Below are 17,849 nucleotides of genomic sequence, written 5' to 3'. Positions count from 1 at the left end.
AGGGTAGAGTTAATCCCCTTCCCCCCCTCTCTCTCAACAAAAAGGAAACACTTTTAAATAATAATAATAATAATAATAATAATAATAATAATAATAATAAAATAAAAATAGTAAAATAAAATTTTATTTCTTTGCTAAGGTTACAATGTGTGTTTACATATAATATGATTGGTACAAAGACAGCCACTATCATGCCGAGGCATTTGGGCATCATTCACTCAATAGTTGTTTTGTCAGAGGCGACAGACGTCACTATTATTCTGTAATGGCCGCTGCTCTTGCAGTACCTAAGAGGATATTTGAATAATTTGTTAAGGCCAGGGGTGAGGGTTAGACGCCGAAGTGTAGGTGGGAAGTGTGTGGGTGTTGTAGTGCTGTGGGAGGAGTGTGGGAGAAAGTTATTGGGGTGTGAGAGTTATAAAATGTGGGAGTGAGTTATAGAGGTGTGAGTTATATGGGTGTGGGAGTGAATTATCGGAGTGTGTGAGTGAATTATAGGGTATGGGAGTGAATAATAGGGGTGTGGGAGTGAATTACAGAGGTGTGGGAGTGAGTTATTGGGGTGTGTGAGTGAGTAATTTGGGTGTTGGAGTGAGTTATTGGGGTGTGGGAGTGAATTATAGGGCCCTTTAAATCACCACCATGCCCCTTTAGCTCACTAATGTCCCTTTAACTCCCGTGTGCCTTTAATCCACTCCCACAATCCTTTAATTCACACACATGCCCTTTCAATAAACCCCTTGAACTCCCAAGCCTCTTTAATTCACTCTCACCCCTTTAACTCACTCCCACGCCCCTTAAGGATCACAATGGCCTGAGGGTTGTTGTTGTTTCTTAATTTGGTGCAGTGAACACTTAGACATGGTGACAGCTGCAGGAGGGAGTCAGGAGACCAGTGAAGTTAGTTTTATGAGGATATGTTAACCTACATTCATTCTTGCTTTCTATTAGCTTTAACAGTGTTCATGTTTTTCCCATATTCTCTGTATTTTTATTGTAATTTCTCGTTTTTCTCCTTTTTATTTTGTACTGTGCTTTGGTTTCTGTAATTAACATACACATGGTTGAGTGCTTGAGTGTAGTGCCTTGTACTGTGTTTTTATTAAAAATTACAACTGAACAAAATTCCATGAGATTACCTGAAGGCAATTTCAGTAGTAACCTCCCTTGCAGCCTGGGCCCAGATTAGACCTTGTGATTGGTGGCCTGATCAGCCAAGTTGTTAGTACTAGCTGCCACACAGTCCAGTGTAGGCACCACTGCCTGGCAAATCAGGAACTAACTTGAGGAACTTACCAAGTTATCTTTGGAGACAGCTGGGAGTCTTGGTAAATCTCTCTATGCATGAAGGAAACATGTTGAAAATTCTTGAGTTATGATCTAGTGTACTCATTGCATCCCTACTTCTCATTGGAGGTATTTTACATCTGCTGTGCCTCTTGCTTGTGTTGGGAGCAGTTTCTGTTGCAGATATGAGACCATTTCCTTCAGAATTTTCCTGATGTAAATTACTATTTTCTTTTTTTTCAAATTGTGCTGAAAGTGAGTAAAATATTTATATCCACAAGTTAAAGAGTAAATTTAGCCTTGATAACTGCCACTGAGGTAATTGCTAACCTGAGTAGTAAGTTGGATTTGAAATTTTGCTGGGAAGGTTAGTCCCTATTGTTGAGAAGAAGTGCATATTATGGTAATGTTTAAATAGCAGTTGCCACTAATTTATTGGTATTTACTGATTTTTACCAAACTAAACATGGGTGATGTGAGGAATGGTTTTGAAAACCGACAAATTGAGGATTGATACACTTAAGCAACATATGGGATCTTTATTGAGGAAACATTTTGCCACACAGTGGCTTCATCAGTCCAATACAGAGTAGAAAGGTGTAAGGAGAGGAGGAGTTTGAGGTAATCAGTCCCTCAGCTTGGAGTCAATGTGTTCAGTCCATCAATCTTGTAGAATGTACAGCATAGGGCCGTAGACGTGGCTTGTATACTGTAGTCAGGTGAGGCAAAGCATCACCATGGCATCATCATGGGATCTTGTATCAAGATCCCATGATGATGCAGTGTCTGACAGTTGTGATGAATGGTTTTGAAAACTGACAAGTTGAAGATTGATACACTTAAGCAACATATGGGAATCTTTATTGAGAAAGAGTTTCGCCACACAGTGGCTTCATCAGTCCAGTACAAATTGAGGCATTTTGAGTGGCAAATCTGACTAATGTTTAGGATATCACCAATGTTTCTTCTGACTTCTACTTTTAGAAAGACTGTATTTTTAACTACTGGGATGTGTTTGATTCTTATGTCTCCATTTATGAGATGAAAATTTGCTTTGAACATAACCATCATCTGGACTGGAAGCATCCTCTTGATTTATCTGCCTTATCCTGTGTGTTTATGTTCACTTTTCTTGCCATCACATTCCATGGTTTTTATTATTTCATTAATTAATTTCTAGTATTTATGAAGTTAGACTTATAAGTTGGTATTCTACTTCATTTTTTCAGTCTTTGTGGATATTCATTTGCTTTGTATGCATATTGCTAATTAGTTAAAAATAAATACAAGACATTAATATTAATTGAGAAAATGCATTGGAGTTGGTTTCATGTGGCAACTGAATATTTATAAGTTTTATTAGTAGTAATATTAAAAAAGATCTATGCAGTACTGTACCATAATGTCATGATCTATTATAAGTCAGTCTAAAAAAGAAGAATGGCCCATTGTTGATATCACAGGATTATACATTCTTGTGCTATTTTTTCTAGTATACAGTGCAATAGTTATTATATACTGTATGCAGACTAGCCACAGGGGGAGTTATTTTGCATCTTGTGTCGCATGTTTGCAATTATTGCATATACTGAGTGTTAATAAATTTTCTATTAAGACTGAATAATTACAAATTGCAAAAAAAAAATCCTTTTGAATGCAGACTTTTAACCTAATATCTTCAATATATTTTCAGAAAGATGGTCATACTGGTTGTGTTGGTTCTGTTGTATATGGGAGGGAGTGAAGGAGGAGTTAAGGGTGACTGTTGGTGTTCGTAATACCTACATTTCCTAGGATAAACAGTAAGTATAGAAGCTGAATTCTTCCCTTCTTGTCCTCCTCAGTTTTGATGTTTTTCTTTTCCCATTAAACAGGTGTTTTGTTCTTGATTTGCATGTCTAAATAGTAGTTTTGTGAATCAGTTTATTACTTTCCAAGTTTAAGGATCACCATTTGTAGGACCAGTTGAGCATTGCATAAGGTAGCAGTTTAAAATCGTCTTGTTGTACAGTACATATGTGTAAATAATTCAGTACTGGTGTTTATCCTAATTGGTAGTCGGTTACCAAGGTACTGAACACTGTTTTATAACACCAGGTGAGGCAGTTTTATTTATTAAGTCTTGTTTTATAACACCAGGTGAGGCAGTTTTATTTATTAAGTCTGACAGTAAGGACTCATATTTTTCAGTTTAACAGTAAGTAATGAGAAATAATTTGAAAATATGGCAACTGAATTAATAAGGCAGGTTTTGTATGAGGTATTCAGTGTCATTGTAGTTACCATTATGTATTTTTAAATTGACTCGAGAAATTAAATGCCTCCTGAAGGCATTTCAGAAGTGGCAATAAAAACACACACAAATTGAAAGTAGGATTGTCATTAACCCTTTCAGGGTTTCGGACGTACTAGTACGGTTTACGCATCAGGGTTTTTGACGTACTAGTACGCCTAAATTCTAGCGCCCTCAAATCTAGTGAGAGAAAGCTGGTAGGCCTACATATGAAAGAATGGGTCTATGTGGTCAGTGTGCACAGTATAAAAAAAATCCTGCAGCACACAGTGCATAATGAGAAAAAAAAACTTTGACCGTGTTTTTGGATTAAAACAGCGACTTTGCACTGTATTTTCGTATGGTATTTACTGTTGTATTCTAGTTTACCTGGTCTCATTTTATAGAATGGAAGACATATTACAGAAATTGAGATGATTTTGACTGGTTTTACAATGAAAAGTACCTTGAAATTGAGCTCAAAGTAGCAGAAATGTTCAATTTTTACCAAAGTTTAAAAGTAAACAAATCATGCTAAGCATCCAATATACATCAACTGGTGAGTCTAATATTCTTTCACAAGTGCGCTGATATTATTTATACCATTTCTACACTAATGCAGTAGTCTGCATAACGGTAAATCTTCTATTTTTTGTGAGAATAAAAATTCAAAGTGGAAAGCAAAAGAATGTAAGAGGGGCATGGGGATGTGACTAATGAACAGAGGAAATGTTATTTTAGTGCCAGTAATGTCTTTCTTGTTTATTCTGGACCCTATTTGGAAATTGGCATCTTTTGAAATTTGTGTGAAATTGGCAAAATTGCTAAATTCTGACCACTGTATTGGATAGTTGAAATCGTAAATGGGTGGTTTCTTGTACTTATTTGATAGAAAAAATGGAGTTCTAGCGAAATAGTTATGATTTTTGTCGACTAGCACACTGGAATTGGCCGAAAAGAGGGCTCAAAGTGGGAAAAATCGCCGATGCGTAAACATCGTCGAGACCGCTAACTTCACAAGAGCATAATTCCGTAAGTTTTCCATCAAAATTCATACTTTTGGTGTCATTATGCTTGGGAAAAGATTCTCTATCTTTTCATAATTTTTTTTTTTTTTTTTTTTTTTTTTTTTTTTTTTTTTTTTTTTTTTTTTTTTTTTTTTTTTAAATTTGGGCAACCCTGAGAACAAGTCTGGGAGAGGGCCTGAGGACCCTGAAAGGGTTAAGGCATTTGTATAAAAATAAAAAGCAGACATGTACTGTACGTAAACTAGCAGTATACGTTTTTATTTTATACTCAGCCAGATACATGTATTATTATAGTACAGGTTGACCATCACTTATCCAGCATCATGGGGACCTGTAGGGTGCTGGATTAGTGATTTTGCCGGATTACAGAGTGGTTATGTTAGAATACAATTAACCCAGCAGCGATATTTACGCATTGGTAATTTCACCCACTTTATGCCCTATTTTTGACACATTATATTGTTCCAGTCTACCAAACTCATAGCAGTGCTGTATGACCCTGGTAGGTTTAGTCCTTCCTTTTGATTATAATAATACCAAACTCATAGCTATATTGCTAGTACAGTGGACCCCCGGTTAACGATATTTTTTCACTCCAGAAGTATGTTCAGGTGCCAGTACTGACCGAATTTATTCCCATAAGGAATATTGTGAAGTAGATTAGTCCATTTCAGACCCCCAAACATACACGTACAAACGCACTTACATAAATACACTTACATAATTGGTCGCATTCGGAGGTAATCGTTATGCGGGGGTCCACTGTATTCCTTCTATTCTGTTGATTGAGTACAAGAAACCACCCATTTACCTATTTCAGCTACCCAATAAAATGGTCAGAAATTTTTAATTTGACCAATTTCACACAAATTTCAAGAGATGCCAGTTTCAAAATAGGGTCCAGAATAAACAATGCAGACATTCCTGGCACTAAAAATAACATTTTCTCTGTTGATTAGTCCCGTCTCCAGGCCCCTCTTATGTTACACTTGCTTTCCATCTTTAATTTTTATTCACACAAAACATAGAAGATTTAGTGTTATGCAGACTACTGCATTATTGTAATAATTCTATAAATAATGTCAACCCATTTGTGACTGCGTATTACACCGGCCAGTTGGACACGTATTGGATGGTGACATAATTTGTTTACTCTTGAACATCGGCAAAAATCGAACATTTCTGCTACTTTGAGCTGAATTTCAAGGTGCTTTTCATTGTGAAACCAATCAAAATCTTCTCTATTTCTGAAGTATATCTTCCATTCTATCAAATGGGACCAAAAAATGAGAATACAACCATAAAAACCATACAAAAAACACAAATTCACTGTTTTACACCAAAAACACAGTCACGGTTTTTTCTCATGCACTGCGTGCTACAGTATATTTTTTATATAGTGCACACTTACCACACAGACCCAAATTTACTGATAACAGCTTACCTGAGTGAGCTGAGCTTACAGTGGCTTCAAAGCCACCTTATCTTTTATGGACAATGTACTGTGTATGTACTTTCCACAATGAGGAGCATTTCTTTTATTCATTGGAACCATGGCTAGGGCTAAAAGTAAGCAGGTTATAATAATAAATGGAGAAAAAGAAACTGGAATGACTTATGCAGCAAGTAGTGCCACGAAACAGTAGCAGCAGGTTGGTGTGGCTACCCTGAGAATTTGAAATTATGCTAGCCGAAATTAGTGCCGGATTACTGTTGCAACCGGATTACTGATTGCCGGATTAGTGATGGCCGCCCTGTACCATATAAGTATGTATACAGTAGTATCAAAAGTATACTTGGTGTTCTTGTTTACCTTTGAAGACACAGTCATCAGTAATTGTAATGTAATTGTCAGTCTAATGCATACTCTTTTATGATGCTACACTTGGCTTGGGGTTCGCACTTGCTTTTTGTTGTTGTTGTTGTTGCATGCTGCTAACCATCCACTCTATTTTCTTAGAATACCAGATTTTCCACACATTCTCTCTTTTTTATGACAAGTAATTATCTGCTTGCCTATTTGTTGCTTTAGGAGCAGATGTCAATCTCCATTAATGTGTAAATCATATTATTTTCTAAATCTCCAATAGTTGCAGCAGTTGCTGTATCTTCTTTATATTGATTTTATTCTTCTACACTTTAAAGAAAAAATTCTCAGGTATCTCTTTGGCTCTATGTTTTTTCTCAGTTTTTATGCCTATTGAAGGTACTTAAAAAAAGTTGATCTGTTCTTTTGTGTCTTGCTATAACCTTATATGTTGCTATCATATCTCTTCCTATCAGCCAGTATGGGTGCCTTTCATCATAACTCAAAGTTTTTGTTCTTGGATCCATTTTGTAGCTTTTTGGAACTTTTCCAACTGATCCACATGTTTTTCTTGGGGTAGAGATCACACAGCAGCTACATATTCCAATTTTGGCCTAATGTCCATTGTAAAAACTGCTGTATCAGCCTCCCTCTCCACCCATATATCTGGGAGTTATTTTAAAATTAGCCAGTGTAGCATGTGCATTTCTCACACCTTCAGTTATATGATCTGGTGAATTTTATAATTAAGTCTCCCGATCCCTTTCTTTGTATGATGCTCAAATATTTGAGCTTCAATAACATTCATCATTTTAACCCAATAATTTGCATTTAGTACCTTGTGTACTCAATGTATTAAGTGTACTGTACAGCTGTGAATTTAGTCACTTATTCTTAGTGCACTACAATCATTTTCAACAAAAGCAGGGTGATTGATGACAAAAAAAAAAAAAAATAAGAGAAAACATATTCCACACCATTTTCTCCTTAGCTATCTTTGATGACCCACCAAAGTGCATCTTCTCTCCACAGCTTATAAACTGCAACTTCCGAAACTCAAGTCTGTCTTACTAATTTTGCTGAATCCCTTCACAGATCTCACCATGCTCACATTCCAACAGCACTTCAAATGCCAAAGACCATTTGCTTCTGCTCCTAGCAGACTTACAGGTGCATGCTGAACATTCAAGACCCTATTTTTCACTACAGTAAGCTCACCCTTAGTATGGTAGTTATGTTCCTAACAATCTATGTGCAGTATAATAGCATGCTTTGTAAACTGTGTAACCTGTATATAGGTAAAAAGTCCCATATCTTAAAAAGCGAACCCCTGAATTTTTTTTTCCCCTTTTGGTAGGTGAGTTAGCTTAAGTAGTGTAAGTGACTAGTCCTATCTTATTGAGCCGCAGACATTATGGAGTAGTAATCCATTTATAGAATCACTGTCTAGAGAATTTTCATGGTTTCCTGCATTTTTCAGTCTTATTGAGCTGCAGTTGTACTAATCCATTTATCAAATCCTTGTTACTAGAAGTTTACACAGAATTCATTGTGGCTCAAGACACATGAGCAGACACTTGAGATATTTTATCATGGAAAAGTTTTGTTGCTGGTGCTTGAAGTGAACAAAGTCCCACTACCAAACTATTTCCAGAAAATGTTTTATGTCTTTGCTCATGTATCTTAAACCACAACTTGTCAGTATTATATGTTAGGTTTTCACCACAATTTTTTTTTTTCTGTTCATTCAAAATATACAAATATTCGGTTCCATTTCATATTTTTCTTCCATGTTGAAGTTAAACATCACAGCTGTATTTTCTGCATCATTTTTACAAATTCTTTATTTGTTGTCCAACTTTCAGTATCACTAGTAATCAAATTGGGTGCCATGGTTAATGTGCAATAATCAGGGAGAGCTTGGTAATTAAAAACATTCAAGACACTTTCTGACACAAGACATGCCTGGACAGCTGCCTGATGTTGGATGGAAAGTTGCAACAGCCCAGGAGCTGCTTGGGCATACGTAATTTAAGTTGTTCTTATTTTCATTGGAGCTTGTTTGCACTTAGGCAATAATGTGTGTGCTATGTAGTACAGTAATTTTACGTTTGTAAATAAAACCTGTTGTTGTAAAAAATGCACTGAGAAAACCCATGATATTTATCTCCTAACAGTATCTTCTTCATACCCATCTTCCAGTCTTTCCTCAGGTACCTCCTGCATTTCTCCATCCAGCCCAAATTTATTCTCCCTCTTTAACAATTTATCTTGCTCCATTATTTCTGCATCAGAAAATCCTCTGCACAGCCCCTTTAAACTATGAATTGTACTTTGCATATCATCCTACCTAATTTCTTCATTCATTATTCTTTGCATTATATTCACAAAATGTTGATCCTAGACATGACATTTCTTCTGATCTAGTCTCCTCACTATGCATCATTTAAAGAACATGAGAGATTAATTTGGAAGCTTGAAAACATAGGAGGAATGAAAGGCAGACTGTTACAATGGAGGTGCCACAAGGATCTGTACTTACCATATAATGCTTTTAATTTGTATAAATTACATATCAGAAGGAATAGAAAACTTTATTTTTTTTTTTTTTTTGTGGAGTGTGAGCAGGGTAATATTTAGTGAAGGGATTCAGGGAAACCGGTTATTTTTATATAGCCGGACTTGAGTCCTGGAAATGGGAAGTACAATGCCTGCACTCTAAAGGAGGGGTTTCAGGATATTAGCAGTTTGGAGGGATATGTTGTGTATCTTTATATGCATGTGCTTCTAAACTGTTGTGTTCTGAGCACCTCTGCAAAAACAGTAATTATGTGTGAGTGAGGTGAAAGTGTTGAATGATGATGAAAGTATTTTCTTTTTGGTATTTTCTTTCTTTTTGGGTCACCCTGCCTCGGTGGGAGACGGCCGACTTGTTAAAAAAAAAAAAAAGTAAAAAATCTTGTGCAAGATAAGATAAATAATAAAAATGATAATACTGTAAATATTAAGAAGATGCCTTAATAAATTGAACATACGAAGTGATAAATGGATAATGGAATATGGTATTGCATAATATCATATAATATAAATGGGAGAAAAAAACAGACTATATAAAGTACGTATATAGATTGTGTGATAAAATTTTGAGTTTTATAAAGAAAAGGATCTCGGAGTTATTTGTGGGTCCCACTTGGGAACCGTTGTCAAAGACAGAGACAGACAGATATTATCCTCAGTTGTAGATAGTTGTTGTTTCCAATATTGCATGAAAAAGAGACTTTCCGCTGTGCTACTCGTGCTCTGACTATCACCCATAGTTCAAGCATTGCATAAAATACAGTGTACAGGCACCTTCACACTTGACAGTAATGCCACAGTGTAGAAACAAAAAGTACAATACACTATGATATAATTTGGAGGAGCTGCATTTTAACATTATACAGTAATAATGATTTGCTTTATAATGCATATTCTGTAATATGTATAATCTAACTGTTTCATGGACATGCACATTTGCTGTTGAAATGTGATGCATGGAATTATATTTTGTCATGGGGAGATAGTAGCATCCTGTTATACGAGTGTGAAATGGAAGCCTGTCAAGCGTTTTGCACTCTGGTAGGATTGTGTGTCAGTTCTTTTCTGTCTCATGACCATGTAAAATACCAAAAAATCTTAAAAACTTCTACCAACATTCAGTACTGTATACACCTAAGTGTACCTTCCTTGTTTTGTTGTTGTTGTTGTTGTTGTTGTTGTTATTGCTTGTTTACATTGCTGGTTTCAAAAAAAAAAAAAAATATTGTATTGTTTTGTTAACTTCGCGTGGTCATCTTATCTCCTCTTTCATCCTGTTTTTCAATAATGACTTTATATGTCTTCAATCTTTTTTGTAATTCTATTTCTTAACACTTTTATCCATTTAATAGTATCTGAACTTTTTTTATTTATATCTTTACAATGTAACATTATTTTTTAAAGGTGCAGATATTATTCTACATTGTATATTCTAATTTTAATCTAATTTTTTATTTGTCCATTTTACATGCAGTACACTGTTGTACCTAATTGTATTTTAAAATTTACCACCATTGAATAAGATTCTCAATACAGTATTGTAGTTGTAATTTTCTGGTAATATAATTTGATTACATTCCCTCCATCTTTCTCTTCATTGGTGATGAAGTAAGGCTATATTATTGTCTGTATTCTTCGCTGAGGCTCTTCTAGTTACCTTAATCTTTTTGTTGGGTTATAACCATAAGAATTTTCTACTTTGCATAGATTATTGGATCACCTTCCAACATATCCACATACTAATACATATACTGTTTTAGTCAAGTTCTTTATATGAAGGGTATTATCATGAGTAATGAGTGTTGTTGTTATGATGAGTAGTGATTGTTATGAGTAAATGTTTTATGTTAATTTTCATATTACTGGAAAGGGATTTTTCCTTGTATCAATTCAGGTACCTAGGTTCATCCTTAATGTATCTTCAAGCCTTTCAGTGGCCATCACATAGAACTACGTCACTGAGGCCAAGGTTCCTTATGTAGTTCTCTGTCATGAGCTCATCTCAGATAAACTGTGAGTTGTAAATTTTGCCTAGACATGAGAGAACGGGTCTGTGTGGTGACAGCATAAATAAAAAATCCTGCCCAGTGCAATGCATGATGGGAAAAGCAAAACTAACCAATGTGTTTAGCTTAAAATAGTAACTTTGCGGATCATTTTTATAGTTTTATTGGCTGTTTCTTGGTATCATTTAAAAGAATGGAAGACATACTTCTGAAATAGAGATGATTTCTATTGGTTTCAACAACCGGAAGTAGCTTGAAATTGGGCTCAAAGTAGCGGAAATATTTGATCTTTGCCAATTTTCTTGAGGCCAGGGAAAGCCTCCTTATACCCCGTTCTGATTCAGTTATTGGGTGCCATAAACCATGACCAATCATTCCTAGTTACATTTTACTATCCAGGAAATAGAGTAAATCTTCTTTTGTTATGTGATTATGAATTCATAATGGAAGGCAGGTGTAATATAGGAAAGGCCTGGGGATGTGACTAATAAATAGATGAAATGTTGTTTTAGTGCCAGCAGTGTCTACATTGTTTATTTTAAACTCTTTTTATAAATTGGTATTTTTTAACTTTGTGTAAAATTGGCCAAATTACTGACTTCTATGCACTTTATAGGGTAGGTGTAATAGTTAAATAGACAGTTTCTTGTGCTCAATCAGTAGAACAGAAGGCATACTAGCAAAACAGCTAAGAATTTGTTTGAAGGGAGCAATGGAATTTACTTATAATTGGACTCAAAAGTGGGTAAAATTGCAGTGTGTAAATTGGGCCCAGACTGCTCACTTTGCACCTGTGTAATTCCGTAAGTTCTCATTAAATTTCATACTTTTGGTGTCATTACCATTAGAATTTTTTTTAGAAACTGGACACTGGAAGCAGTAATAATTTTGGATGTCTGGAAAGTGAAAGGGTTAATTAGAATTTTTTATTGAATTACTGAATACCTTCAGTATAGTATAAACTAAATATTCTTATTCTCACATACTACAGTATATGTGCCTCATTGTCAAGGACTGTATTTTCCAATGTATGAGGCACTTGAGTGTGGGCTGCTTGCTGTCACGATGTTTCCAAGCACTTGTAACATAACGTTAGTAAATAACTGCTAAAGCATGACCCGAAGCCTACCCTTGACCCTGACCTTGAGCATATAAGGTGCCGGCTGATTTTCCAAGACTTTTTTTGGTGGAAAAAGTACACCTTATATGCCAGAAAATACATTAATTAAATTAGTTTTATTGCTGCCCGAAATTCTTTGCATAACAAAGGGCTTTCTATAGAGTAGTTTATACATGTCATTTACCAGGATTTTATAGTGTGCGATATGCCACTTTATAGAAATAAAGGTGTTTGTGTAGAAGTTTTGAGTCACCCGCAGATGTACGTTCACTGTAGTCTCTTATTCCTTCAGGCATATCATTATTATCAGTTGTAAATGTTAACGGATCAAGTATTGAGCCTTGTGGGATTCCTCTGATGACATCCTGATGAGGACTATTTTTCTCATCACTTCATTATTCCGTAAAACTTATAATTTTTCTCTCATTGTAATAATTCAACCCATTCACATGTGATATTCATAAGTAAGAATATCTTTGCCAGTTTTTCACTATACATAAATATGTGTTTGTGTCAAAACAATATATTTGCTCTTTTTTTTTTTTTCTTATTTTTCAGATGTAGTTAACATCCTGTATATGCTTGTAATCCTACCATGAATCCAATGTTTTATTTATTGTCTACTGTTCCACTGGTCTTGTTTCCTATAATTCTTATCATGAGTTAATGATAATGTAACTAATCAAACCTAATCCTAACTCCAACCTTGACCCTAACCCATCCTAATGTAATCTAAGTAATGTTTGTAGTGAAAATAGAAGGTGACTTAAACACCAATGATCTAGTTATAAGTACATATATAACCAAGTATGTTATGTTTTGACTTGTCAATTTGTATGTGTATTTAAAGTTCCTAGTTGTTCGAGTAACTAACTTACATATATGAGGATGGGTTGAATAGTTTGCTTTATAGTCCATCACTATTTTCATGTATTTGGTTAGCCTTTCATATGATAGGATGATTGCATGTCTTGACACCATTTATATATACAGTATACAATGGTATATATATATGTACTATCCATTGTTAAAGTGTCTACATTTGCTATTCCAGCTTTAAATATTGATGCTTTTTCACAGTTTGGCAATGCATGATGATGGATCTTGCTTGTTTGAGATTGTCAAAATCTGTGTGGTTGTTTGGTTTTTGAATGACTAATAACCCTGTTGGGACATATTTTACCAGTAAGATATACTGTATATGTAGGATTGTTGTGTGTATTGTGTCATATTTCCTGGCATTTAAAACATTTTTTCAGTGCATTTCAGCTTTCACTCATCTGCAGGACTGGAAGACTCATCAGCTGTACTTGAACATTAGTTTACGGAGCCTGCATGTTGGTTTTGTGCCCATGTTACCTAGCAGTAAATATTAGATACCTCTGAGTTAGTTGGCTGTTGTGGGACACATCCTGGGGGAAGGACCTGCTAAGGATCTCAGTGGAAATAAGTCGCACTGCTTGACTTGGATTATCCTGGTTACTAATTCTTCATTTCTTAACTGAATCTCTTTGCAAAGCAGAAAAATAGTGTACACACACAGTGAAAAGTGAAGAAAATTAAAAGATTTTTTTAAATGGTATTTTGTAAAAATAGAAAATGTTATGAGCTTAATAAATGTATTATTATAGTATTTTTATAAGGTAGTTTAATTTTAAATTATTGTATGTGACTGAAAATAGATTATGTAATTCTATAATCTCTTGAATTAAGTATTCTTAGTTACTTTAGTAATTGAGAATACTTAGTGAAGTTCACATTTGTGATTTTGATTTTATGGGTTCTCTTAAGTAATGAAATATAAGTGGAGAATTATTCATTCATTCTTGATTTTGGAAAGCAATATTGTTAAGGATTAGTTTTAATTATTCACTCCAAGTTGTACATTACAGGGAATAAATGCATATGTATGTGATACCATATTCTCTTAGGAATTATCCTTTATGAAGGGTTAGCATTATGCAGTATATTCTTGGGCATTTCACTGATATTTGGATATATAAAGGCTTATGTGTAATAAACCATCTGATGAGAGGATGTATATTTTGTGGGGTGGACCAGTGGAAGCCATGACCCATTCTCCACTGAGTGGTTTGTCATATGACTTAGCCAGCAGGAATTTTCTCTGAGTAAAACACCCACCATTCTTTCAAAGAGAAACTTCTGTAGTTTGTGTTGGGGTAGCTATGGCATCTGTGAAGCAATCATCAGTGACTTGCACTTAAAAATATTATATAAAAATGAGTGGACATGGTTACAGCATATATGGATGACCAAGGAGGAAAGGAACTGAAGAAAATGTGGGTACAAATTAAAAAGATAATAGGAAATAAGTCAGTGAAATGGCAATGTGGAAATTAAAAAAAAGTGAAAGTCCACTATGGGGTATGTAAATAAGTGGTTCAAAGAACTGACATGGGATGTTGGTGAATGAAAGTAACCAGAGAGAAGAACTATGGTGGTGCTTCCTAACATGATTGAGACCAAGCACTCTGCTACCTGAGGAGGAAAGTTTCTATGGTCTGTCATATATATTTTGATATATTAATTGGACCGCATTATTATTTCTTAATGCATAATCATGTGAGCACATTTCTCAGCCAGCACCTCCTTGTTGCATGTGGCAGCTTTATGCAAGCTTGTTTTAAGTATGATACAGGCACAGTAATCTCTTGCCTCTTGCTGGTTCATTAGATGTCAATATACTTTTTTGTGATGCTTCATTTCTACTAGAAATTCTGTGTCCAATATCGATTAGATTATTTGATCATATCAGAGCAGTTCACTAAATAAAATTAAGATTTCTGTAATAAAGAAATGAGTGTTGATGACCTGGCTGAGGTTACAACAGCTGGCATGAGCCTGGAATGTGTCTACCACATGAAGCAAGAGATACAGTGCCTCTGGTTAGATGTGTGTTTGTGTTGCATGGTGCTTTACTAGTCTCAGAATTACTCTGTGTAGAGTAGTATCTTTGTAAATAGGGTATGCTTATAGTCTTTGTCACTGTATTGTAATATTTAGTTTTTAATTTTTTTTAACTACTTATAAAAAAAATACCTTTTGTTTATTTAGTAATAATTTTTGTGTGTGTGTGTGTGTGTGCAGAATTTTGCCCTCTAAGCTTTATTTTCTAGCATTAATATCTTCATTTGATTTTTGTTGCTATAAAACTTTAGATTTCTAATGTGGGTTTATTAGAAAGAGAATTAGTTTACAGGTTAACTCTTAAAATGATGGAGGGTAGATAGTGTGCTGAACATTCTTAATGAGTGTCTAGGAGCGATCACCTCTTTCAAGCCAGGGGTTGCCTTGATGCTGAAGGAGTCTTGATCCAAGGAATTGGAACTGCCCTCCCTTTCCTCAGACCAAACTAGATTATGTCCCATTCCCAAGAGCTGTATGATCCTTATTGATTTAGTTCTTCTGTTGTATTTATTACCGTATTTTATGACATATGAGGTGCATGAGCATATAAGACATTGAAGATGATGTTTCTAAGTACGTAGTTGCAATGTAATGTTACAACTGCTTGGAATCATAATGTAAACAACTGCTAAAGTATAACCCAAAGCTCACCCTTGACCCTGACCTGGAGCACATAAGGTGCAAGGTGATTTTCCAAGACTTTTTGTGGGAAGAAAAGCACACCTTATATGCCAGAAAATATGGTAATAATAAGGGTAATCGCTGGTCAGAGGTCATGCAGCAATTAACAGACATAGGATTGAACCTCCACCATTTCACCACTTGTGTTATTGCTTTACGGGATACATCGCAGGTATACAATAAAGCAGCTATTAAGCAAGGTCCCCTTAAGTAGGTAGTAAATTGAGCAATCTAACTTAAATATTTAGTTAACTCTTGAGAATGTTTCATGCTGAAAGGTACAGGGAGTAAGCTCGAATTTTCATAGTATGTATTTACTATCCAACTACCGTATTTAAAATTGTAATTGTAACTAGTTCTGTATTGTAGTACATGTACTGTACTATGCTTTTGTTAATTTGTTGTAATACAATCTTTTTAATTTTTTCAGCGTTATAAATGCATGACGGGTTCGTAACACGTTAACTTTTATTCAAAAACGAAATACAACTAATTCAAGTTCGATTCTTCTTTCTGCATATATTATTATTAATTCAAAATGAAATGTCACCAACAAAATTTATTTGATTATGAAAGTCTTATTGAAATTTGAATTAAAACTTGTTCTTTCTTTCAACAAACTGGCTGTATCCCACAGAAGCAGGGTGGCCCAAAAAGAAAAACAAAAGTTTTTCTTTTTAACTTTAGTAATTTTTTTTTTTTTTTTTTTTTTTTCCAACAAGTCGGTCGTCTCCCACCGAGGCAGGGTGTAATGTATACAGGAGAAAAGGTTACTAGTCCCATGCTCCTGGCAATTTAGTTGCCTCTTACGATATGCATGGCTTACGGAGGAAGAATTCTGTTCCACTTCCCCATGGAGAAAAACTTGTAGTTATGGATGAGATAATTTAATGCTTCAGTTTTGTACGATGGGAACCAAGATATAATTCTTACATATTGACATCACAGCAAAGTATTTATAATTTCACTAGTATTTTCATAGATCAGTCTGGAGGGTTATTTGAAATGGGATTTCTTTGCATTTCTGGCAAGACAGCTACTGAATGAGTGATGGTGAATGTGTTTCCTTTTTTGGGGTCACATCAACTTGATGGGAAACTGCAATGTTGTAAAGAAAGGAAACTTTATAATAGCAGTTTCATAATGCAGTACAGAGGGCAGTTGAATAAACTGAACTGATAGACTTGGAAAAATGTCCTGTGATATTTTAAGAAGTTCAGGATGAGGAAATGCAAAGCTATTACAGGAGGGTCCCATTTTTACATCTCTTAGGTTTCCAGCAATAAGCTAAAATTGTCAGCAGGTGGGATAGAGCATTTTTTTTCATTATCAGATGCGTTTAAAACTCATGATAATGTGTGTATACTATCATATATTAAATGCTCAGTCCAGGCATAATAAGATACAAAAGTAAAATGAATACACAATACATACAATACATGTACTTGCCTTAAAATATAGCTCCAGCTGCCATTCCCTTATGCAACTGTTGTGTGAAAGAAGCAGAAAAGTGAAAAAGTCACCTAACAAAATGAACAATGGCTCAATTGAAAGCCTCCGAAAACATGGAAACACTGTATTTGGGTGGTGCCTGAGGCTTACGGTCGAGGGAATTTTAGTGAGTGAATCAGCGGAACCAAAATTTGGCTTGAAAACCCTAAAATATTAAATCTCCCTAAAATGAACATGCACCATACTGACAGGGAATGTATTAATGCCAAACATGTTAAAAAAAGTTAATGATTTAACTTGAAAAAATATATACAGTACTCTTTTTTTTTTTTTTTTTTTTTTTTTTTAACAAATCGGCCGTCTCCCACCGAGGCAGGGTGACCCAAAAAGAAAGAAAATCCCTGAAAAGAAAATACTTTCATCATCATTCAACACTTTCACCTCACTCACACATAATGACTGTTTTTGCAGAGGTGCTCAGAATACAACAGTTTAGAAGCATATACGTATAAAGATACACAACATATCCCTCCAAACTGCCAATATCCCAAACCCCTCGTTTAAAGTGCAGGCATTGTACTTCCCATTTCCAGGACTCAAGTCAGTATACAATAATAAAACTACAGTTCTTGTGTCAAACAGGTATGAGGCCACCGCATATGCAAAACAAACTTTTTTTTTTTATTAATGC

At 35.0% G+C, this 17,849-nt stretch overlaps 1 protein-coding gene across 5 annotated transcripts in view; it reads left to right on the top strand.

Annotated features, from left to right (window-relative positions):
• LOC128694285 (uro-adherence factor A) overlaps positions 1-17,849 on the top strand; it is an 83,714-nt gene that overhangs the window by 14,431 nt on the left and 51,434 nt on the right. For 2 of the 5 annotated variants that reach the window (XM_053784356.2, XM_053784353.2), the window contains exons 2-3: positions 2,981-3,089; positions 7,490-7,602. In XM_053784356.2, the coding sequence (XP_053640331.1) occupies positions 7,569-7,602 (34 nt within the window). In that variant the 5' untranslated portion in view covers positions 2,981-3,089; positions 7,490-7,568. Of the gene's footprint in view, positions 1-2,980; positions 3,090-7,489; positions 7,603-8,259; positions 8,421-17,849 lie in introns of all 5 variants that reach the window. The other 3 variants (XM_053784354.2, XM_053784355.2, XM_053784352.2) reach the window with 3 other exon arrangements.

The sequence above is a fragment of the Cherax quadricarinatus genome, chromosome 43 (assembly GCF_038502225.1).
Source record: "Cherax quadricarinatus isolate ZL_2023a chromosome 43, ASM3850222v1, whole genome shotgun sequence".
Classification (NCBI taxonomy): Eukaryota; Metazoa; Arthropoda; class Malacostraca; order Decapoda; family Parastacidae; genus Cherax; species Cherax quadricarinatus.
Note: the sequence above shows the minus strand (reverse complement) of the source record. Positions and strands in the feature narration are given on the sequence as shown.